A 25424-nucleotide genomic window follows, 5' to 3' on the forward strand; every position below is an offset into this window, starting at 1 on the left:
GTGATGTTTTACGTTGGGCAACATAAACACGCATTTCCTACTTCCATGGATGCACATTTCCTGAAAGCACTGCACCTGAGGATGCTGCCCTGTCCCCAGACGCTCAGGCACTAAACTCTAAGGAGTCACGACCTGCACTCACAGCAGAGCCACACGGTCACCCCAATGAGAAAGATTATCTGTCCCCAGGCGCCACTCTCTCTGGCCCACTGCATCTCCGGAACGGGCAGAGGAGAGCGAGGGTGAGAAGAGGCCATGGGGAGCGACTGACAACAAGGCTGACACTTCTCCGTTTCCAGAAAGCGGCACTTGGGGGACCCAAGAGATGTCCCACTAGCGACCGACCTCAGAGCGGGCCCTACGAACCCGTCCACCGATGGACATGGCGCGGCCACCTGGCCCGCTGTCCTGGGCGCTCGCGGCTTTAGCTCCCTCGGCCCGCGCCCTGGAGTGCGGCTGCCGTTCCCGGCAGCCACACGCAGTGTAAACACGCGGCGCTCGCCACCTCCCTGCCCGGGGGTGGGGACGCCGCGCAGCGCTCGCGCGGACCCACATTTTTGCGCCTCTTGTCACGCACGAGAGAAAAGGCGGAGGGCGGAGGGGAGGGAAGACGCGGCAGCGATCCACGGAGACGGCCGGCGCCGGCGGCGTGCGCGCGTGTGCGCGGCGGGGAGGGCGGCCCCGGCGCCCCGCCGACTCCCGCTCCCGCCCCGCGCCCGGCGCCCGCTTACCTGCCGGGGTCGCTCCGAAGACTCGCACCACCGGCACCTTCTTGACAGGGGCCTGGGTGAGGGGGGATTGGCAGGTATCCAGCCCCTGCAGCGGGCTGGCCATGTAGTAGTCTGCAGTCACTATCCTTACTGAAAACATGTTCGCCGCCGCCACCACTGCCTCCCTTCACTGGCGACCCGGCAGCGGCAGCAGCAGCGGCGGCGGCTCCCTCCGCAGCGGCGGCGGCGCCCCCTCCCCTTCTCGGCAAGGCCCCCTCCCCTCACACGGAGACACCTCGAGGAGCAGCGGCGGGCGGGGCGGTGTAGGCGCTGCTGCCGCCGCCTCCTCAGGAGCACCCGGCAAGGGGCCGCAGGAGAGAAGCCCTCGAGCTTTCGTCGGTGCTGGTGCTGCCGCCACTGCCGCCGCCGCCGGGAATCACACGGGCTCCTCGGTCCCAGGCTGCAGCTCTTGTTGCCATGATGATGATGTCACGGACGCAACCACTGGGGGGAGGGGAGAGGGGGGTGTGTGTGGCGAAGGGAGGGCTGCGAGTAGTGCGGGGGAGGGGGCTCGGCGGGAAAAGGAGCGAGCGGGCGGGCGCCCGGGCGGGACACGGAGGGCGGGGGCCGAGAAAGTACTTTCTCCCCCTCCCCCGGACACGCGGCGAGGGAGGCGGCCAGCGGCCGGCAGGGCCCGCGCGGGATCGATGACTCGGCTGGCGGGCACGGTCACCTGGGTGAGGGGCAGCGGAAGGGGCGGCGGAGCACCTATCTCATGGATGGGCTCCGAGGGGCTTGCGGGAGGAGGGCGCCAGTGTTCGGGGCCGTTTTGGCGGCTATGCGGGATTGGCCGGAGCTGCGGTGCTCACACTTGCCTCGCCGACCGCCATTTCACATCCAGCAGAGGAGGCGGGGGCAGCCGCTGAGAGGGTTTTTCACAAGGTAAGAAAATCCGCCCGCGGGAGGAGGGAGACGAGGCGCAGATCTCGTGCCGCTGCGGCCTCGCGGGAGAGAAGGGCGGGCGGCGGAACGGGCGGGGCCGGGTGCGGACGCAGCCGGCCCTTCTCAGGTAACGCCACGGCTCCGCGCGTGGCCCGGGGGCGGTGTGAAGGGTGGGGGCGCGCGGGCGCGGGCTTCGGCCTATAAAAGGGCCGCCCTGGCGTTTCCTCTTCCCGAACGTGCCGCGCGAGCTGCCGTACCGCCTCCTCTCTGCTGCTGCAGTGTCTGCGCCGGGCCATTTAATGAGATTTATTCACGCACGGCTCTTCTCAGCTTTGCGAGGGGTTGGCAGATCCAGTGCACAGGGATTTCCCACTACCATGTTTTTCTCCCGCCCCCTTCCTTCCCTCTCGCCCTAATACATCTTTCGTTGGTTTCCTCGGCCCCGCAGGCTGCGTCCCGGGCACGCGCAAGTACATGTAAGGACTTGTCAGCTGCCGGTGACCTCCCTCCTCCCTCGTCGCTCCTCCCCCAGCGGAATGTAGGATTAACAGTCTTTCCGAGAAAATTTTGGCCAAAGAAAAAGGCCCGTGAAAGTCACCGCGTTAGACGTGGCCTCCTCGTGTTTTTCACTAACACGATATGGAAGGTTTTACTACCCGAAGGCATAAAAGCACCACCGTGGGGAAGGGCCGTTTTGAATAAACAACTTTATTCAAAAATCGAGAGGGGGTGAAGCGATGCAGTTAAGGAATTTTTTGTTTTAAAGAGTAGTAACATGCAGCTGGCTTGGCTATTAAATTGGAAACGGGGTTCCTTCTGACTTGGCCACTGATATTGGGCCTGACCTTGGACAAATAATTTTGTTTCTTTGGGCTCAGTTTCTACATATGTAAAACGGGAAGGTTTCTCTTAAAAGCTAATCCTGAAGGGTTTCTTCTCAACAAAAACATGTAAGCTGTAGGAGGCAGAAAGCGTGGGTTCAAGTTCGAAATTTGCCCCTGAATTAGGACCCTTGACACATTTCTAACCCATCCAAGTAGAGATCGTTCTTTTCCATTTATGTGTTATACAGGTGCATTTTAATGGTTACCAGGTTGCCACGTATTTGAAGTGGTGTGAGAGCTACTCGTTTGAACCGTTGTGGATTTTCAAATAGGAAAATCAAAAGGCCCAAAGAGACAGCTCACTGGTAAGAAGCTGTCTATAAATTCCCTAACATATAAATGCTATAATAAGAACTTACGCTCCGAGGGATTTGAGACTGATTACTACAGTAAAATTAGCTTGTAGTTTTTAACCTCAGAGCATGATTATAAACATAGGTGGCAAGATTTCTACTAATATGCTGGAAATTAGCTAATATTTTTAAGAGGCAAAATCTCTTGATTTGAAATTTTGGAAGGCTATAGAAGTGATTTTAGAATATGACTACCATGCTAAAATGTATTTTTGATAAAATAAGTATTTTGTACACGCCGAATGTCAGATACACGGTATCAGTGATTCTCAGCGTTCCATGACACCTAGAATTCTTTAAATATTGATATTTTGGCTCTTACTGAATTATGTTTTGGGGGATGGGGCCTGGGAATCTGTATTGTTAACAACACCACTTGCCACCCCGTGATTCTTAAGCAAAATAAAATTGAGAATCGTTGTACTATATTATAATCAGTGTATCCATAACTTTTAAATTATAATATTCCTAACTAGAAAATGGTAAAAGCATCAAATTAACAGATTTGCTATTTCTAGAAGAGGGTTTCTTTCCCCTTACCTCTTGAATCAACATTATTTACTTTAAGAAAAGGCAGTTGTAACCACAAGTCAAATCCTTCCAGAACTCCAAGAATGTTCACTCTTGAAGAAAAACATTTGCAGCATGAAATTAGGAATGTTGTGTTCATTGCATGTAATTTGGTTTTAAGTTGATGCTCAAATTGAAAACCTGACAATAGCCCCCTAATTAACCACTATCAAATGTGTTTTATATATATATTCTTCCTGAAGTAAGAAAAAGTTCTGGAATTTTGAGTCAGAGAATGTGAATTTTAAACCATCATTTAGCTAAGTGATCACTTATTTCTTGGAATTTATTTCCTCATCTGTGAAATGGATAGTAATTCCTGTTTTAACTTCTCAGGGATGTTATAAGGCTCAAATGAGATAATGTATGTGAAAATATAGTAAAATGTTCATATCCGGAAGTCTGATTCATTGAGAAACAGTAAAATCACTTGGAATTGCCTTATCTACATACAGTATGAGAAATGCAAAAATTGAACTCTATACTTAATATCCTTAATGCTTTTTTTTTTTTTTTTTTGAGACAGAGTCTCACTCTGTCACCCCGGCTGGAGTCCAGTGGCGCAATCTTGGCTCGCTGCAGCCTCCACCTCCCGGGTTCAAGTAATTCTCCTGCCTCAGCCTCCCGAGGAGCTGGGACTACAGGCATGTGCCACCACGCCTGGATAATTTTTGTATTATTAGTAGAGATGGGGTTTCACCATGTTGGCCAGGCTGGTCTCGAACTCCTGACCTCACGATCCGCCCACTTTGGCCTCCCAAAGTGCTGGGATTACAGGTGTGAGCCACCACACCTCACTGTGCTTTTTTTTTTTAAGTGGCTATTTCTTGCCAGGAGATTTGAGATATGGTGAGAAACAAAACAGACATGGTCCCTTCCTTTATGAAGTTTATAGTCTAGCATTCTAAAAATGTATTTTAATCATATCAATTAACATTTAATCATCTCTTCTAGTTCACTGGCGTGTACTTACCACGTCTGCCTTTAGTAAAAGCCTACCAAGTCTCCTTTACCAATACTGTTCAACATCTGTTGACATATGCCTGTTAGCAGTTTATAATCTAGAACAGACAGTAGTAGCTACCATACTTTTGTGGCAGATACTATAAGATGGCTTATTCAGTATTCATCCAACCCCCTTCTTCCTTACTTTTCTGTACTTTAAAAGCTGGAAAACAAACTACAGTTCTCAGACTCCTTTGCAGCTAGATTGCTGGTGTGAGATCAGTGGTGTGATCAGTAAATGTTTAACAATGGCTGGAGAAGAGGGAAGGCCCTAATTTGTAGCATTGGCCAATTCTATTTGCTTTCTTTTTGAGGAACAGGGTCTCACGATGTTGCCCAGGCTGGTCTTGAACTGCTAGGCTCCTCCCACCTCAACCTCCCAACTAGTTGGGACTACGTGGTACAAATATGTCCCCTACCAGAGTGACTTCAGTAAATGTGGAGTTAGTTGGAAAGGATGCTGACAATCAGAAGCTGGCTTCAGTATATGACCTAGTTTCCAGCAATCAGATGTACATACCCATTCAGGACATGGATGTGAGAGCAAGCAACGTGATGCTTCAGCTACACTCAGGGAGATAAGTATCTTCTGACAAATACCATGAAGGAGGTATCTGGTTCCTCTGGGTAGGTAGGGAGGAGTTGTGGCATCTGTTCTAGAGTCATAGGTGCTGTCTTGCAGGCAGTGCTGGGATGGGTTTCCACTAGAATAGCTTTGTGATGTGGGATGGGTGTTCTTTGTGGTTTGGTTTTTCTTGGATGATGTTTCTAGCTTTGTTTATCCAAGTCTGGTTCTCTGGCCCTCTGAGAGATCTGTGAACTAAATAGTATCTTCTAATCCCTTTTTGCTTCAATCAGCCCAGTCACAGCCAGCTACATAATTTGTGGAGCCCAGAGCAAAATGAAAACTTAAGGCCTCTTGTTCCAACACAGGGGAAAATGTGCTATTATCTGTATTAAAATATAAAGCTTTTTCTTTGTTCTGTCGTCGCTCTCTCCACTTGTCATAGTGTTTTTAAATTTGCTTTTTAATGTCATTCTACGAGAAGAAAAATTAAATTTTTTAATTCTTAGGATGAATTTTACCATTCATCTTTATATTATGTAATGCCATTTTAAAATGAAAATATAAGAGCATTTCAATTTTATGTGGAATTACCAAAATTATACAATTCATAGCTTGTAAATGCGTCTGTATTTTGTGCTATCAGAGCAGTGTAAACTCTGCACAAAACTAAACTATTTTTATTTTCCTTCTTGATATGCACACATTCTACCAACATTCTCCATCTTCTGCTTACTGATGAGTAAGGAAGGATGAAAGGAAAGGGAGTGCTGAGTTGCCCTACTTTCCCTTTCATTCTTTGTCATCATTTTTTTGTGTAAATGGTTGGCTAATAGTGGTAAGTAACACATGAGTAAGGAAGGATGTGATGTAATCACTTGTGTTTCTTAAAGATGCTGTTGCCTTCTTTCTGCATCTGAAGCAAATTCTGATTTGAATGAAAAGTATAGCCTCTTGGAACTGTCTATGCCTCCACTAACTCAGTCATAGATGTTACATGCTTGTTTTGTATTAACTTTGTTACTCTCTTGAGTTCCTGCACCTCATAGGTCCACCAGAATCCTTTGTCATGAGGCATCATGGAGACCGTATGCAAATAGAACGGCAAGGAAGAAAGGATACATACCTCTGCTTGCATATTATGCTCTGCTATACCACTGGACTTACAAAACAAATAGTCAAACATAAAAGTATTACAATTTTCAAGACAGTGACTGCAGAGCATTAAACCAAGCACTGGGCCTTATGTGACCATACTTGTCGCATGTTCATGAAGTTGATGGCTCTGAGCTCTTAGGTTTCTCAAATGGGGCTTCTGGCATTTTTGGCGAAACAGTTTTTCATTGTGCAGGACATTTAACATCCCTGGCCCCCGTGCACTACATGCCACTGTAACAATAAAAAACTCCCCATGTATTTCTAAATGTCCCCAAAGAGGAGTTGCCGCTCTCCACTGAACTTGTAGAGTGGCCTCCACTGTGTACAGCTATGAACCATGAGCACTACAGAGTTGAGTTAAAAAAGATTTCAAATTCTCATATCCTGGAAAGCAGAATTAAGATGACTTTTTTCGTATTGTCAGACAAATAATACCACCTACATTGATGATGAAACAAATATTTGAGATAACAATTTAAAGGTGGTTAGTGGGTTCTATCTGTCACATATAAATGGTAGTTGACTCCAGATAGATGGCAATTTCTGATAGTTTAAAAAAAAAAGAAAAGAGCAGAGCACCACAGAAAAGCAAAGAGAACCATCTTACCTTCATTATCTTCATCAGGTAGCCCCCAGGAAAAACTAAGAAAGTTGTCATAATAAGATATGCTACTCTTATTACATTGGATTTGGAATTTAGTTTCATTATATCTATTTTTTTTAAGGTATAGTTCTTCATTTAAGAATATTAACATTGTCAGTGCCAGGCACAGTGGCTCAACTCTGTAATCACAGCACTTTGGGAGGCCAGTGCGGGAGGATTGCCTGAGCCCAGGAGTTCGAGACCAGGCTGGGCAACATGGCGAAAATCCATCTCTACAAGAAATACAAAAATTAGCCGGGTGCGATGGTGCATGCCTGTAGTCCCAGCTGCTTGGGGGCTGAGGTGGAAGGATAGCTTGAGCTTCGGGAGGTCAAGGCTGCAGTGAGCCTTGAGCCTCATGAGCATAGGATTCTGGTGGACCTATGAGGTGCAAGAGCTCAAAAGAGTAATAAAGTTAATATAAGACAAACATGTTACATCTATGACTGAGTTAGTGGAGTCATAGAGTTGCCACTGTACTGCAACCTGGGCAACAGAGCGAGACCCTGTCTCAAAAAAAAAAAAAAAAAAGTTCTAGCTCTATAGAGCTGATTCTGCCTCTGCTAACTGTGAACTTCAGTTTCTATGAACCTCAGTTTTCTCTTCAATAAAACGGGTAAAAGTATACTTACCTTAGGTTCTAAATCATTTCATCAAAAGTGAATTCATTAAAAAAGTGTACCAAGAATACATTCATTGGCCAGGCACGATGGTTCACACCTGTAATCCCAGCACTTTGGGAGGCAGAGGTGGGAGGATTGCTTGAGCCCAGGAGTTTGAGACCAGCCTAGGCAACATGCTGAAACCCTGTGGGACCGCGAGGCTGCTTGGTTGAGAGGTGGGAGGATCACTTGAGCCCAAGAGGTCGAGGTTGCTGCACCACTGCACTCCAGCCTGGGTGGTGGAGCAAGATCGTGTCTCAAAAAAAAAAAAAAAAAAGAATACATTTATTAAATATATTCAGGATGAATATTCTCTAAAACAAATATTTGGTAAATATAGCAAACTGATTCGTTGGCAAATTACCTTTTAGCAAATTGGACTGCTTTCCATTCCTATTAGGGATATTATAATGATTAAATGAAGTATTGCCAAAAATACTTAGCACAATCTGAATACACTTTAGCTGTAATCCCCCCCGCCCCCGCCAACATTCATACTTGAAGTCCTGCCTATTCTTTCTCCTGAACATTCCCCATTTTTGTCCACATAATCATTGTCCTTTTGTAGCCTTTCACTAGCTTTAGGTATACTATTGCAGTAGTCACTTGATTGGTCTCTTGGCTTATTCCCCACTAATTTCATTTTCTACTGTACTGCAAGGGTGATCTGTGTACCACATAAATTTTAAGTTATCGTCTTCGTCAGATTATCATCTATTGCCATAAAAACAGTGTTTATGTCATACCAACTTCATGATTTGGCCTAGATAGATACTCGGCTTCATACCTTTTCACCTTTTCCATTTATCTTCTAGCACCAGTGAGGTATTATAGCTTCGTAAACATGCCATTCTTTTTGAAAAACTATCAAATCTCTGTGCATTTGCCTTTCTAAGTGGCATAGTACATTCTCCCTTCTTGTCTCTTGGCAAAATTCTTATTTATCTTTCAAGTTTTAGCTCAAATGCCACTTCCTTGTAAAGGTTTCCCTGATTTCCTCAAACAGATTTAGGTGTTATTTCTAGCCTTCCACTTCTCTTTGTATGTGCTTCTATTATAATGCTTATATTATTGTAGTTGTTTGTTAGTCTGTCATTCTAATAGACTGTTACCTTCTTGAAGGAGCAGACCATGTCTTTTCATCTTTTATATACTAGATCCAAGTATAATGCCTAGAATATAAGTTACCAACATTTATTGAATTAAAATTTTAAAATCTGTTTACAACTCTCTCTACTGCCTGCCCAACACCCGTCCGTTACATATCAGTAAGCTAAGGCCCAAAGAAATAAAGCTGTTTAGTGAGAACTCATGCCTCCAAACTCTAGATTTATTACTTTTACTCCTATACTTAGAGAATCTTCTGAGGAGCGGCTATATAAGTAGTCATTTCTATGGTAAGAAAGACTGTCTTGTCACTGTTTTTTCATTCATCTTTAAGGAGAGGGTAGAAGGGCATAGTGATTTGACAAGAGTGGCAGTATTTTCTTTCTTATTCAATCATTTAGATACTTTGTTTTCTAGTAAATTTGGTAGAGTTCAAGCTAATTTTTTTTTTTTTTTTAGAAATTATTTTAATAGAGATAAGGTCTCACTATATTGCCCAAGCTGGTCTCGAACTTCTGGGCTCAAGCGATCTTCCTGCCTCAGCCTCCCAAAATGCTGAGATAACAGGTATGAGCCACCATGCCCTGAGAAATTATTCTTTTTGAGACAGGGTCTCTCTCTGTCACCCAGACTGGGGTGCAGTGACCCAGTCTCAACTCACTGCAGTCTTGACTTCCCAGGCTCAAGCAATCCTCCCACCTCAGCCTCCTGAGTAGCTGCGACTACAGGCATGCACCTCTACACTCAGCTAATTTTCGTATTTTTTTGGAGACAGAGTTTCACTATATTGCCCAGGCTGGTCTTGAACTCCTGAGCTCAAGTGATCCACCTGCCTTGGCCTCCCAAAGTGCTGGGATTACAGGTGTGAGCCATGGCGCCCAGCCTCAAGCTAAATTATTCTTTGTGTCATCCCTTTTCTTTCCTTCACTTTCAGATAACTCAGTTTTCTTAACTACTGTAGGGTCAAATGTCTGAATCATTTAGTCCAGTGTTCCTCAACCAGGGTGATTTTTGCCTCCCTAGGGGACATTTGGCAAAATATCTGGAGGCATTTTTGATTATCACATCTTACAATGCATAGGGCAGCCCCTACAACACAAAGAATTATCCGGTCCAAAATGTCAATAGTGCAGGTGTTGAAAAACCCTGGCCTAGTGTAAAGTAAATTTTTACCCAGCCCTTCTTGCAGTCTCTTGCCTTTATGAAATCATGATGGAAAAGAAACTCATTCCCTTTCGGAGGCATTTGGAAGGCCTAAGTAAATATGGCAAATTTTGAAGGCAATTACATCAACTATACAAAGTCCAAAAAGGCTTTATGCAGGTTTCTGCAATTTCTCCATAGAACTTTCCTGGGTACAAGGTAGGCACATAAATATTTATTGCCTAAATGAATAATAATAAAATAATTCTTGGCCAAAAGACATATTTTCTTTCTTTCTTTTTAAACCAAAGTCAGATTTATCGTGTGGTGAGAGGTGAATTTCCTGAACAGAGATCTCTCTATTCATTTTAAGCAATTAATTTACTCAGTTACTCAGAGAAGAAAAACTTTTCTGAAACAACTCTTCCACTTCCATAAATTAGCAGTAATAGTCTTAAGGAAGGAATCGATAGCCTATAAATTAAAGATGATGTTTGAGGAACAAAAAATAGAAGAAACTTTCAGAATAGAGTAATATTAGAACTGATGCCTGAGCTTTCCAGGACCCTCATTTAAATTACATATCCAGAATCGATATTGGAGCATTTCCAATGGATTATGTTATAGATAGGCAGGAGGAGACCAAACACACATAGAGTAAGGATAGATAAAATTCCCAATTTAAATAATTAAGATGCAAAATCTCAGAAGCAAGGTATCTATTTGGATCAACATATCTCAGGGTAGTTTCCCCTGGCCCCAAAGTTTATTGCATTTTAATATTCACAGTGTAAATCACATTCCAGAAAAACTCCCACTAAAAAGCTTTTTACTGAGACTGGGCAGGGTGGCTCATGCCTGTAATCCCGGTACTTTGGAAGACCAAGGTGAGATTATTGCTTGAGCCCAGAAGTTTGAGACCAGCTTGGGCAACATAGTGAGACCTTGTCTCTACAAAAAATTAGCCAGGCGTGGTGATGTATGCCTGTAGTCCCGCCTACTCAGGAGGCTGAGGCAGGAGGATTGCTGGAGCCTAGGAAGTTGAAGCTGCAGTGAGCTGTGATCACCACTGCACTCCAGCCTGGGTCACAGAGCAAGACCCTGTCTCAAAAAGCAAACACACACAGAAAACTTTGTTATTGACACTGGATTCTCCTAGATTTTGCTCTATTTTACATCCTCATTCCAGAGGCCAGAAAAGACTACTTATTCTCAGATGTGTAAATATAGATAAGTCCTTCTATTTCTTCATTTTCTCAATAAAATGTATTTTTCCAATTTTAAAAGTTTTAAATGCATAGCATGGAAAATATGGAAGACAATAAAGAAAAATATAGAACATTCAGTCTCACCCAGTGGGATTCATGATTAACATTGTAGTCCATTCTGTTTCTAGAAAATTTTTCTGTAAATACATAGAGAAAATAATGTCCTAGTTTTTTCACTTTGCATTATAACAAGCATTTTCCATATAAATTAAAACTCTTCATATACATTGAGGCCGGGCACGGTGGCTCACGCTTGTAATCCCAGCACTTTGGGAGGCCGAGGCGGGTGGATCACGAGGTCAGGAGATCGAGACCACGGTGAAACCCCGTCTCTACTAAAAATACAAAAAAAAAAATTAGCCGGGCGTGGTGGTGGGCGCCTGTAGTCCCAGCTACTCGGAGAGGCTGAGGCAGGAGAATGGCGTGAACCCGGGAGGCGGAGCTTGCAGCGAGCCGAGATCGCGCCACTGCACTCCAGCCTGGGTGAGAGAGCCAGACTCCGTCTCAAAAAAAAAAAAAAAAAACAAAAACAAAAAAAACTCTTCATATACATTGTTTTAATGGCTGCAAAATATGCTGTGTTGTGGACATACGATAATTTACCTAACCATTTTCCCACTGTTAGCCAACAACAGAATGGTTCAAATTTTACATTATCGTGTATATCACACTGAGCATTTTTAGGCTGAAAATTTTGCTCCATTTTGGATCCTATCCTGAATTTTTCAAGGAACTTACTTTCTAATTCAGTATTTGATATCACCAGTTCTTGGTACATGCCATGTTCTTTCTACACAGAAGAGAGAATTGCATGTGATACTCATTCTGCCTGGTTTGCTCTTCCTTTCCCTGTCTCTTTTTGCCCAGTTAACCCACTCTTTTCTTTCTTAAAGATTTCAGTAAGTAGGAGTAGAGACCTTCCTGTGTTAGTACTTACTCAAAATATTATAAAATTTGAATAGGAAGATTTTTTAATAGAGGTTTTTTTGTTGTTTGTTTGCTTTTTTTACTTGAAGTTCCGGGATACATGTGCAGAATGTGCAGGTTTGTTACTTAGGTATACATGTGCCGTGGTGGTTTGCTGCACCTATCAACCCATCATCTAGGTATTAAGCTCCGCATGCATTAGGTATTTGTCCTAATGCTCTCCCTCCCCTTGTCCCCCACCCCCCAACAGGCCCCGGTGTGTGTTGTTCCCCTCCCTGTGTCCATGTGTTTTCATTGTTAATAGAGGTTTCAAAGATTATAATTACATCAGCTTAACTGTTATCTCTTCACTCAGTCACCTATTTATTTTATTTTATTTATTTTTTTTTTTATTATTTATTTATTTATTTATTTTTGAGACAGAGTCTCACTCTGTCACCCAGGCTAGAGTGCAGTTGCACGATCTTGGCTCACTACAACCTCTGCCTCCCGAGTTCAAGCGATTCTCCTGCCTCAGCCTCCCAGGTAGCTGGGATTATAGGTGCCCACCACCACACCCAGCTAATTTTTGTGTTTTTAGTAGAGACGGGGTTTTGCCATCTTTGGCCAGTGTGGTCTCAAATTCCTGACCTCAGGTGATCTGCCCACCTCGGCCTCCCAAAGTGCTGGGATTACAGGCATGAGCCGCCGTGCCTGGCCCAGTTGCCTATATTAAACATGCATTTTATTGCTCAATTCTAAGCTTTTTGTATTATGTTAACTTTTTATTAACTCATTGATATTTATAAAATCCTACGTTAAACGATGTGGTTGATGTTTTTTTTTCTTTAAAGAGTGAGACATGGTCCTGGACTCCAGTATTATGTAATTGACCAATAAGCTGTAAGTTTCTTGACATTAGGTATCATATTCTACATTTCCTTTTTTCTTTTAAGACAGGGTCTTGCTCTGTTGCCCAGGCTGGAGTGCAGTGGTGCAATCACACTTCACTGCAGGCTTGACCTCCTGCGCCTAAGCGGTCCTCTCACCTCAGCCTCCTAAGTAACTGGGGCCACAGACATGTGTTACTGCTCCTGGCAAACTTTTTTTTTTTCTTTTTTTTTTTTTTTGAGACTGATTCTTGCTCTGTCACCCATGCTGGGATGCAGTAGTGCAATCTCAGCTCACTGCAAGCTCCGCCTCCTGGGTTCACGCCATTCTCCTGCCTCAGCCTCTTGAGTAGCTGGGACGATGGGCTCCCACCACCAATTTTTTTATTTTTGTAGAGATGGAGTCTCCCAGTGTTGCCCAGGCTGGTCTTAAACTCCTAGGCTCAAGGGATCCTCCCAGCTGGGCCTCCCAAAGTGCTGGGATGATAGGCATGAACCACCATTCCCAGCCCGTTTCCTTTTTCCCTTTGCACAGTACCAGATATGGTTGGTACTGCAGAAATAATTTCCCCCTGCCCTCTACATTGATCATTTGATGACCAAATAGTGTCCGTCTAGCCACTTATTTATGACTTGTACAAAACATTCCGCTTTCTGAGGTAGACAGTGATATTCTAAAGCCATCAGTAAGAGTAATTTTCAGTTTGTTGAAAGTGAACATTCTTTGTGTAAAGGTCAACCTGTCAGGAAATAGCATGCTACTCTGTTCTTTTAAGATTATTTTTAAAAACCTTTGTATATGTGTGTTTTTATACTTAAAAAAAAAAAAAAAAAGTAGTGAGAAACTATACCTAGTGGTCTCACCAGATGTTTTCAAATCAGAACTGAGGCAATCTAGTTGTAATTTATTTTCACAAATTAATGAGAACAAGAGCTGATATTTTTCTTGCTTCAATTAGCTGGTAATTTCATTCTCCATTCCTCTTTAGCAGGGAAAATCTAGCCTTAGGATGAAAATGTGAACCAGAGGTTCTTGCCAAGTCTGCAAAGCAGTATAAAGATTAGTTTTATGAATGAAGGAAAACACTACTCATTTTTCTTAAGCGGCTGCTTACTTCTGCATTTGTATAAAATGTTTTTAGACTGAAAGCTCATAGAGAAAGGGGAAGGATCCTCATTCTAGAATATCTGCTCCCCTGTACTTAGCATATTCATAGTCTTTCAAGACTTAATTTATTAAAGATGTTAAAGACTGGCACTTGGCTTACAGTCTTCCTCCTTCACCTGAATTCCTGCCCTCATCCTAAGTAAATTCATCACCCAAGTAGACAGCCCATCTAATACTGTTGGGAAGGGAAGGTTATACCGTGTTATGTGTTAATTTCTACCTTATGCTAGGCCGGGCGCGGTGGCTCACGCTTGTAATCCCAGCACTTTGGAAGGCCGAGGCGGGCGGATCACGAGGTCAGGAGATCGAGACCACGGTGAAACCCCGTCTCTACTAAAAATACAAAAAATTAGCCGGGCGTGGTGGCGGGCGCCTGTAGTCCCAGCTACTCGGAGAGGCTGAGGCAGGAGAATGGCGTGAACCTGGGAGGCGGAGCTTGCAGTGAGCCAAGATTGCGCCATTGCACTCCAGCCTGGGTGACAGAGCGAGACTCCGTCTCAAAAAAAAAAAAAAAAAAAAAAAATTTCTACCTTATGCCAAAGTATGGTATTATAATTCTCCTTTGCATACCCAAAGTTAACAATAGGCGGAATCATTTGATTATCATTCCCTTAGATGTAGCTTTTATCCTTTCCTGTTTTACTTTACAGTTTTGGGTCTAGTTCATCTGATAAGGTACATTTCTAATATTTTTTAAATTAATATTTATTCAATCAAAAAGAGCATGTCTTAGACATCATGGGATGAAATGATAACTGAAGGAAAATAACTCTTAAAAATAGTTACCCTATTTAAAGAGGCTTTTGTAAATCAAAGTAGTCTCTAGTTGTAATTCAGGGCCAGAGGTCTTAGGCCCAGGTCCCTTGAGTTTTTTCATTCTTGAGTTTCCCAGCTTCCCCCTTCTGCTCTCAAAGATTTTCTAAAAACATGCCCTTTTTTTCCCCTGTGGTAGCAGGGAAAACAGCACTATTTGGGTGAGGAATAGTAATGGGGCTTATTGGTATGTATAGGTCATTTATTGAATGATAGTAGAGCATTCTGGTGTTTAAACTCTGCAGCCCAATTTCCCTACTTACCTGCTCCATAACGGGCAAATTACTTTCTGTGCCTCATTTTTCCTGTCTGTAATAAACAGATAATAATAGTAGTACCTACCTCTTAGTGTTGTTGTGAAGATTGAATTACATATATTAAATGAGTTAACACCTTAGACTGCTAAGCACTCAATAACTGTAAACTATTCACAATTTAGCTTCTCTATTTCCTAAAATATACTTATTCATCAAGAAGGATGATGTAATAGTGAAAGGTAGGAGTTTTTAAAATTTCGTTGATTGGATGTAAAAAGTAGATTCTTAGAATTTCAAATAACCCAAGAAATTATTTATACCATTGGTTCTTAACCAGTAATATGCATCAGAATCATTTATGAGATGTTGTAAAGATACATTTACCTAGGCCCTTTCTTCTCATATCTACCAAGTCAGAATGCCCACAGGCAATTCCAATGCAGTCTTCCTGTCAAGACCATTGAAATAATCCAAGTCTTTAGATTTTATAATGAAGAAATTGAGACTCAGAGAAAGTAAATCACTTGCCTAAGACCCCATAGAGTAAGTGAGATCCAGGTTACCTACCTCCTTGGTAAGCGATCTTCCTATTCTTCTGTGTTGCCACCAAATATATTAACTTTTAAAGAACCTAATACGAGAACTTATCCTTCTGTCAGTTATATCAGGAAGAATAATATAGGCTTTAAAACTTACTTTATTCAGCATTTAAATCAAAATAACAAAATTCCGGCCAGGTATGGTGGCTTACATCTGTAATCTCAGCACTTTGGGAGGCTGAGGTGGGAGAAACCCTTGAAACCAGGAGTTTGAGACCAGCCTGGACAACATAGTGAGACTCTATCTCCATGAATAATAAAAAAAACTAGCCAGGTGTGGTGGTGTGCACCTGTGGTCCCAGCCACTAGGGAGGCTGAGGTAGAAGGATTGCTTGAGCCTAGGAGATCAAGGCTGCAGTGAGTCATGATCACACCACTGCACTCCCAGCCTGGGAAACAGAGTGAGATCGTGTCAAAAAAAAAAAATTTTTTTTTAATTTTTACAATTTATTCAGAGGACTATTGCACCTGTACAGTAGAACTTAAAGTGAATTTTGCTGTCCTTTTCATGTGGACATGAGTCTTTGCCACAATGCTTACTACTAGTGAGTACAAGAAAACGCTGTGTGGGACAGAGTTGCTCGATCCAACCTCACAGATTGACAGGCAAACAAATGTTTTATAGGGCAAGGTAGCTGTAGGAATTAAACTTTTTAGGACTTTCGATAACAGAATATGTACTTCTCATAATTAGGGTTTTTTAAACATTTTTAAGGATTTTTAAACTTTTATAAAATAATCTCAGAATTTTCTAGTCTGTGAACAGTTCATGTAGAAAAATCAGTGGTTACTATGTACACTGTTATTGCAGCTTCACTGAAAGATTAAAAATCTAAAAAATACAGTAAAAATAAGTTCTGAGTTTTTGTATTGATGTTGGGTGCTGTGATATTATCTCTTTTAAAATATGTTTTTCTTTTTCCATAATATAAAAGAATCAAAAAATACATTACAACTTGTATGTGAACTTGTGCAAATGTGTGAAACAAATTAAGGTGACAGGGCAGAAGCAAGAAAATGAAGCTCAAATGAAATCCACCTCTCAAAGCAGGTTCTATTTAATTTCTCTATATTTGTTATTATAAATTTTTTATTTTCATGTATGTGTTTCTTTGCTAGAGATGATAATTGGGTGCCAACCTAACTTCCAATTTTTAGGTGATTATTTTACTAACAAGCCACTCACCTTGATGAATGCACTGCACGGCCCCTCCTCCAAAGTCCACCATTCCAGATCCTCATCAATATGTTATGACTACTGTTGCCTTTACTGTGTCTCTGCCTGATTCCATACCCTTTGCTCTACATTTCATCTCAGGTTCTGTCTTTTGGACCTTTTCACTTGATGCTTGTTCCTGGCATTTGAATCCCCATTCAACCTGATGATCCTTGATTTAGACTCACCATCCAGTTCCAGGCTGCTAGGATTTATTACCCTCTGATTTCAGCAGCTCAGAAATCCCTGGCACAGTCACAGGCTGGCTACCTCAAGGGGACCAGTCCCAAACACTAGTGCTATATTATAAACATCCATTTATTCATCTTTTTAACAGATTTTACTTATTGCACGCTACGTGTAAGGCACTACAGAAGTTTCTGGGGATATAGAAGATTAGCGGCAGAAAGCTCTTAAGTCTCTTAAAATCTGGTAGGACAAATAATACAACTACATAATGATAATTTAAGACAGTATGTGTTCAACTACTAGAAGTTATATATATGAACAGGACAGTAATTAACAAAAGCTTCAAGTAGATCCTTAAGTAATTAAGGAGCATAGGGTATGAGGATACGTTACCAATAACCTAGAGTGGTAGGTCACTGACAGGTGGCATCTTAACTAGATTTTGATGGTAAGATAGGGGAGACATCGTGGAAGACAGATATTACAAAAACTGGAACCAACAAGAACAGAAAAAATGTTATGTTAAACCTTATTTATCCAGACTGTTTGACAGTGTAATGAGGAGTAGAAGAAAGGGGCGTGGTGGCAGGCGCCTGTAGTCCCAGCTACTTGGAGAGGCTGAGGCAGGAGAATGGCGTGAACCCGGGAGGCGGAGCTTGCAGTGAGCCGAGATCGCGCCACTGCACTCCAGCCTGGGCGACAAGGCGAGACTCCGTCTCAAAAAAAAAAAAAAAAAAAAAAAAAAAAAAAAAAAAAAAAAGAAAGCTTAGAAAAATTGGTTAGAACCAAATTCTGGAAGGCTTTGAATGGTGAAGAGTTTAGAGTTGGCAAGCATGTATTGGACAGGACAGTCAGAAGGTTTTGAGCAGGAAATGAAATGATAATTGGCTTGATTTAGCAGTGGTATATAGAAAGGATTTGGTGGTGAGGCGATACGCAGGCAGAGACTGTAAACTAGTAATTTAAAGTAGGGGAGGGTCTGGAGATGACTTTCTTCATGTCATTAAATCTTGTTATTTGTGAGATGCTGAGCTAGATGCTGGGGATAGAGTGAGAACTAGGTCCTTGCCATGAGGGAGTTTTCAGTCTAGTGAGAGACATTGATATCTTAAAGGCTCCTTGAGGGGTCTCTATCCAAAATTTGGTACTCTACTTCTGACTCTTGCCTGATTACTAGGTGATTGGATCCTCAGTTTACAGTGGGCTGTGTTTCCTACCCTCTCAAACTGCTTTTCCATTTTTTGTGTCAGCTAAGGCAAAAATATTGCAACCACTTGTATATGGAGAAAAGCAATTTATTACTTAAAACAAGATAAGACATGAATACTGCACCAGATAAGGCAAAGAAGAAAATGGCATGTGTCTTAAAGAGATAACTGAAGATGATGTGGAGAATGAATTGGAGGTTATGTTAGGGGCAAGAAAACTAGTTAAGAGGCTGTCGTAGTAATCTACCTGCTTAATTAAGAGGGCCTACACTAAGACAATGTAAAAGAAAAGAAGAGGAGTCCTTGGTGGCTACTTCCACCATAATCCTTTCTGTCTCTCCCTTGGTACAACTAAGGGATAGATAGGTGACTCTCATTTGGAATTGACCTTTGAACTGAGGGATTCAAAAACAAGAAACACTCAGTTTACTTCAGACTTAGGGGTAATGCTCCTACTGTCAAGTAGTCTAGTTTCTGGTTCTCTTTTTATTTGGAACATGGTTCTGCAGTCTTTAGTGAGCTTCCTGATAAATCTTTCTTTCACATTAGTTAGACCATTAGTTACTAGTGGTTACAGTATTAAAAACAACACAAAACGAAACAAAAACTACCCTAATTGACATTGTATGTGATATTTGAAGCACCTATGGATAACCAGGAGAAAACTGTTAAGAGAGTTGGAAATATGGAACACCAAAATCAGCATCACCTGGGAACTTACTAAAAATGAAAATTAACAGGTCCTATCCCAGACTTACTGAATAGGAAACTGGGAGTCAGGCCCCAGCAATCTGAATATTAAGAAGCCGTCCAAGCGATTCTGATGCACACTGCAGTTTGAGGACCAACTGAACTAGAGCTTGAAATAGAGATTAGGAGTAGAAATAAAGATGTGTAAGTCAGATATATAATAGTCACTCTTGAGAGAATGAATAAACTCCCCAGAAGAGTGGAAGAGAGAAGATGAGCCCTTGAAGTAAATGGAGCAATCAAAGAAATAAAAACTAGTGGAGTACAATAAAAGCGGGAGAAATTTAACAGTGGTATGAAATGACCTATAGTGTCAGGTGCTGTACAGAGGCCAGCATGGATGAGGATCATGCCAAAGCTATAAGACCGACCATTAGAATTTTGGTGTCAATTAAAAGAGAAGTGGTACAGATAAGAATAAATGGCAAAAGAATATAAGCAAAAACTAAAGGATACTTTTTGCAGCAGTTTGGGAATACAACAAAGGGAATTAGAATAGTATGGTCAGGATGAGGTTTTTCAGGGTAGATGCATCATTTAGGTTTTGCTGTGTAACAAACACTCTAAAGTGGCTTAAGACAATAATAATTATTATAGCTCACATGTCTGTGGGTTGGCTCCACCCAGCTGGGCTTGCTCATACATCAGCAGACGTACTGGGAGCTTTGCTCTAGGCTGGACACTTACCTATCATCCTCCTTCTGCGACTGTCCAGCTCACTTAGGCGTATCTTTCTCATGAAGATGGAAGAAGTGTTGAAGAGGGCAAACAGAGGCCGGGCGCGGTGGCTCACACCTATAATCCCAGCACTTTGGGAGGCCGAGGCGGGTGGATCACCTGAGGTCAGGAGTTCGAGACCAGCCTGGCCAACATGGTAAAACCCCGTCTCTACTAAAAATACAAAACTTAGCCGGGTGTGGTGGCACGTGCCTGTAGTTCCAGCTACTCGGGAGGCTGAGGCAGGAGAATCACCTGAACCTGTTTGCACCACTGCACTCCAGCCTGGGCGACAGAGTGAGACTCTCTCAAAAAAAAAGGGGGGGTGCAGACACAAACACATGGACTCCAAACTGACACTGGCACTTCACCCTCATTCTAGTGACCAAAGCAATATATGTGGCCAAGCGCGTATTCAAGGAGCAGAGAAACAGAACTCTTCTCTTTAGAGAACTTGCAAAGTGACATGGCAAAGGGCATGGATTCATAGAGGGATGAAGAATTGGGACCCTTAATACTACAGTAGGAGGCCAGGAGTGGTGGCTCTTGCTTATAATCCCAGCACTTTGAGAAGCCAAGGTGAGAGGGTCCTTTGAGCCCAGGAGTTTGAGACCAGTCTGGGCAACATAGGGAGACCCTGTCTCTCCAAAAAAAATTTAAAATTAGCCAGGTGTGATGGCATGTGCTTGTAGTCCCAGCTACTAGGAAGGCTGAGGCGGGAGGATTGTTTGAGCCAAGGAATTTGAGGCTTCAGTGAGCTATGACTGCACCATTGCCCTCCAGCATGGGAGGCAGCAAAGCAAGACCCTGTCTCAAAACAAAACACAGTAGAGATGACCCGAACATGCTTGAAAGTACAAAGAAGGAATATGTAGAATGAGGAAGAAAGAGAAGTAAGGAGAAAGACAAATAAAAGTTCAGAGAATTAACCTTTGAAAACAGAAAAGATACTTCTGGGAATGGAAAGAAGGGAATTTGATTGGATTAAATTTAACAAATTAAAATCCAAGATGCCCAGTTAAAATTGAATTTTAGGTAAACAATTTTTTTTAGTATTTAAGTATGTCTCATGCAATATTTGGCTCAGTACATTTGGTATTTTTTGTTATCTTAAATACTATTTACGTGTTTCTATATCTGGGACATACTTTAAACTAAAATTTTTCTTGATTATTGTAAATTAAAATTTAACTAGGCATCCTGTATTTTATTTGGCAACCCTACTTTGGATGAATTTTAAATAAATCCATGGTAACATAATCCATAAAGGGATAGATGGGTATATTCAGGGATTTAGTCCTAGAAAAATTTCGGAACTGCTGCTATAGATGCTGTGTAGTGTCAGTGAAAGAATTGCTGAGCAGTAGTGAACTCACTTAAAAAGAAGCAGCATGACTTTTCTTGATTGAATCCCTGCTAAGAAGAGTGATAGCAGAGATTGCTGGTACAAGGGACCACTTTGGTTTGGCTCTAGCTGGTGAGGACTGAGCAGGAGATTTGGGCATAATTGAAATGACTAGAGTCCAGGCTGTAAAGGAAAGCAAGTGAAACCAAAAGATGAATTAGAAGGGACTGAGAGTTTGGCAGTCACAATGAGTCAAAGAGGTGGAAGTTCACGGGGAAGAAACTCAGAATTTACAGTCTTGGAGGAATGGTTCTGTATTATAACGGGGTTAAAAATCCAATTTCACATTTACTTTTACTAAATTAAAAGTAAGAGCTCTGGAGACAAGATACTTGGTTTTGAATTCTGGTTGTGTGATCTTGGCCAAGTAATTTAACTTCCCTGTGTCTTTGCTCTTTATTTGAAAAATAGTAATAATGATGGTTCTTGGGGCCAGGTGCGGTGGCTCATGTCTGTAATCCCAGCACTTTGGGAGGCTGAGGTAGGTGGATCACTTGAGGTCAAGAGTTTGAGACTAGCCTGGCCAACATGGTGAAACCCTGTCTCCACTAAAAATACAAAAATTAGCCAGGCATGGTGGCATGCGCCTGTAATCCCAGGTAGCTGGGAGGCTGAGGCAGGAGAATCGCTTGAACCTGGGAGGCAGAGGTTGCAGTGAGCCGAGATCAGCCATTGCACTCGATCCTGGGCGACAGAGTGAGACTCTGTCTCAAAAAGAAAAAAAAAAAAAAAAAAAATTGGTTCTTACCTCATAAGGTTATTGTGAGGATTAAATGAAATAAACCATGTGAAATAACAAGAACACTATGTCTGGTTAAGTGTATCTATAATCACTATATATGAGTGCCCTAGAGAATATTATTTTAAAGAAAAAATGGCAAGTATACATTGTATATTTTCCTCCTTGGTAAGCTAACAAATGCTGTTTGGTAGAAACAAACACAATTATCTACCTGTTGAAGTTGAAGCTCACACAACTTTTACTATTTAAGGTTGTTTTCTTTAACTGTTATTACAAGAAAATAATTATGCTCAAGTCGTATCTGTCTCATTTCCCTGTAGGTGACCATGCTTTGGGATTTTCATAGTTTGAGTGATTCCTATGGGCTCTATCACCCAGCGAGTTAAAGAAGACAAGATTCCACCCCCAGGGGGTTGTGGTTCTGGGAATGTGAGCAGCTTGTTTTCATGAGATCTGCACCTTGATCTGGCCTGCTATTAGGATCTGTGGTGGTGGTGGCTGTCTAGTTTTAGTTGTTTCTTTTATCTTACACAGATTTTTGTAAGTTATTTGCATATAAAGGTTTTTGAAAAGTGAATGTTTTATGGGGCTATCTTGCTTATACAAAGAAAAATTGAAACTATTTTAAAATAACCACTCGTGTTACACTTGTCTCTTCTAAAATAAATGAAAGTATTAATGTTGTTGTCTGGAAGGAAAATGAAGACCAGGAAAATAGCTATGCTCTTAATGTTTTAAAATAGGTAATATTATTCTCTGTTTGAATGAAGCCTTCTAAGGAATTACCACAGTCTCATACACAATCGACTTAAATGCATTCTTTATCTTTAAAAGGAAGCAGAATAGGATCATTGAGTAAATCACATGTGTTCACAGTCTTGTCTGGTGTAATCATATACTACACAAACACATTATTCTGTAGTCAGGAGGGGAAGGGGACATTTGAAGCAGGACTTGCCCTTGAGGAGGCCTTTTTCTGCTTAAAGAGTAGTGCAGTGAAAGACCACACAGTAGAAGATAACAAAATATCTTCCATGCCACCCCCACTTTTTCATTTTCTCATTCTCCTTTGTTCTCTAAGGACATCTGTTATAATGATTATTCTGTAAAACTCATAGGTACCTAGCAGAAGCCATATCATATTTCATTTATTATTTTGTCTACTTAATTATTGTTTTCTTTTATATCATGCAATTGTGGGTTTTAAAAATATTCTGTTTATAAAAGATATGGAAGTATGTTATAGAAAATTTATTAGTTAACTGTAGATATATAAAGAGTAAAAGTTTCAACTCTGAATTTAATAAAATTATATCTTAGGAAGCCCAGTAGACTTTTATTAAGCTACATCTTAAAAAGATAAATATACTAAAAAGAGATACTTAAAAAGATGAATTTTCCTTTCTGTATTAATTACAATGGATTTTTAGATACTTTAATATGGAAATATATAAAAGTAGTGTTTAGACATTTGAAAAATTAATGGGAATATGTATTTTGCTGTGTGGTTCTGAAAGTACTAATTGGTAACTGAATTGAATCAAAATATCAGAGTTGAGATTAAAATAAAGAGCTAAAATTAAATAATCTCTTCAGAGACTTAACAGAGATCTTTCATTTGTGCCAAATTTAGTAAGATTTGCCTCAATTCAGTTTTACTTGTGGTGTATATTGATTTTTTAAAATGTCACGTGTATGGTGGCTTATGCCTGTAACCCCAGCACTTTGGGAGGCCAAGGCGGGTGGATCACGAGGTCAGGAGATCGAGACCATCCTGGCTAACATGGTGAAACCCTGTCTCTACTAAAAACACAGAAAAGGCCCGGCACAGTGGCTCATGCCTGTAATCCCAGCACTTTGGGAGGCCGAGGTGGGTGGATCACCTGAGGTCAGGAGTTTGAGACCAGCCTGGCCAACATGGCGAAACTCCATCTCTACTAAAAATACAAAAATTAACCAGGCGTGGTGGCAAGCACCTATAATCCCAGCTACTTGGGAGGCTGAGGTGGGAGAATTGCTTGAACCTGGAAGGTGGTGGTTGCAGTGAGCCAAGATCGTGCCACTGCACTCCAGCCTGGGTGACAGAGCGAGACTCCATCTCAAAAAAAAAAAAAAAAAATTATCTGGATGTGGTGGCGGGCGCCTGTAGTCCCAACTACTTGGGAGGCTGAAGCAGGAGAATGGCGTGAACCCGGGCAGCAGAGCTTGCAGTGAGCCGAGATTGCACCACTGCACTCCAGCCTGGGCGACAGAGCGAGACTCCGTCTCAAAAAAAAAATACAAAAACGACAAAAAAATTAGCTGGGTGTGGTGGCAGGCCCCTGTAGTCCCAACTACTGGGGAGGCTGGGGCAGGAGAATGGTGTGAACATGGGAGGCGGAGCTTGCAGTGAGCCAAGATCACGCCACTGCACCCCAGCCTGGGCAACAGAGTGAGACTCCGTCTCAAAAAAAAAAAAAAAAAAAAAAAAAAAGTCACATGTAAGCATTTGAAAGGCATTCTTAATTATGAACAATAGTTATGTGAGATTTTGGAAGATCCAATATAGATGCATTATTTCAAATGTTTTCAACATTTTGATTGTTGGTTTGCTGTCTATATTGTGGATGCAATTCAAAATTCAAGATTTTTCTTTTTATTATATTTCTATTTATTATTTTTATTAAAGAATTAGGTTCTTTACATTGCCACCCAATTTCAGCCTAAGTTGATCTTTTGGGGATTCATGGAATTTATGTTTGAAGGGTTTTTAAAAATTTTTTTAATGAAAAATTTTAAACATATACAAAAATAAAGCAAATAACATGAACCTCCAAGTTTTGTTTGAGTTTTTAGTAATATGTTAGTACAGATACTGTGATTGTTGATGCAACAGATGTTCAAGAATTCAAAAAATGCTTGTTGCTTAATGTGCACCTGAAATAATTTGTCAGAGACTAGGATTGCAACCCTTGCTTTTTTTTGCTTTCCATTTGCTTGGTAGATCTTCCTCCATCCCTTTATTTTGAGCCCGTGTGTGTCTCTGCATGTGAGATGGGTCTCCTGAATATAGCACACTGATGGGTCTTGACTCTTTATCCAATTTGCCAGTCTGTGTCTTTTAATTGGGGTATTTAGCCCATTTACATTTAAGGTTAATATTGTTATGTTTGAATTCGATCCTGTCATTATGACGTTAGCTGGTTATTTTGCCCATTAATTGATGCAGTTTCTTCATAGCATTGATGGTCTTTACAATTTGGCATGTTTTTGCAGTGGCTGGTACTGGTGTTCCTTTCTATGTTTAGTGCTTCCTTCAGGAGCTCTTGTAAGGCAAGCCTGGTGGTGACAAAATCTCTCAGCATTTGCTTGTCTGTGAAGGATTTTATTTCTCCTTCACTTATGAAGCTTAGTTTGGCTGGATATGAAACTCTGGGTTGAAAATTCTTTTCTTTAAGAATGTGAATATTGGTCTCCACTCTCTTCTGGCTTGTAGGATTTCTGCTGAGAGATCCACTGTTAGTCTGATGGGCTTCCCTTTGTGGGTAACCCGACCTTTCTCTCTGGCTGCCGTT

General features: G+C 41.7%; 1 protein-coding gene, 2 long non-coding RNA genes and 1 pseudogene across 9 annotated transcripts in view; 2 read left to right on the plus strand and 2 right to left on the minus strand.

The window, feature by feature from the left end:
- REV3L (REV3 like, DNA directed polymerase zeta catalytic subunit) overlaps positions 1 to 1731 on the minus strand; it is a 186778-nt gene extending 185047 nt beyond the window's left edge. For 2 of the 6 annotated variants that reach the window (XM_063630988.1, XM_063630962.1), the window contains exons 1-2: positions 1479 to 1627; positions 732 to 1214 (exon numbers count right to left, since the gene is read on the minus strand). In XM_063630988.1, the coding sequence (XP_063487058.1) occupies positions 732 to 870 (139 nt within the window). In that variant the 5' untranslated portion in view covers positions 871 to 1214; positions 1479 to 1627. Of the gene's footprint in view, positions 1 to 731; positions 1295 to 1443 lie in introns of those variants that run through there. The other 4 variants (XM_063630973.1, XM_063630980.1, XM_063630964.1 and 1 more) reach the window with 4 other exon arrangements.
- The window catches only part of LOC129472171 (uncharacterized), a 119976-nt gene continuing 96073 nt past the window's right edge, over positions 1522 to 25424 (plus strand). The window contains exon 1 of the long non-coding RNA XR_008653845.2: positions 1522 to 1652. This is a non-coding gene — a long non-coding RNA (uncharacterized lncRNA). The remainder of the gene's footprint in view (positions 1653 to 25424) is intronic.
- LOC129472189 (uncharacterized) lies at positions 1735 to 23457 on the plus strand. Of its 2 annotated transcripts, XR_008653848.2 has the most exons (3): positions 1735 to 1779; positions 2725 to 2841; positions 22191 to 23457. It is a non-coding gene; the product is annotated as an uncharacterized lncRNA (long non-coding RNA). The 2 variants fall into 2 exon arrangements; XR_010118804.1 differs by lacking the exons at positions 1735 to 1779; positions 22191 to 23457 and adding an exon at positions 3986 to 16543 and having other exon boundaries at positions 1793 to 2841.
- LOC129472129 (uncharacterized) lies at positions 13395 to 14123 on the minus strand (annotated as a pseudogene).

The sequence above is a fragment of the Symphalangus syndactylus genome, chromosome 2 (genome assembly GCF_028878055.3).
Source record: "Symphalangus syndactylus isolate Jambi chromosome 2, NHGRI_mSymSyn1-v2.1_pri, whole genome shotgun sequence".
Classification (NCBI taxonomy): Eukaryota; Metazoa; Chordata; class Mammalia; order Primates; family Hylobatidae; genus Symphalangus; species Symphalangus syndactylus.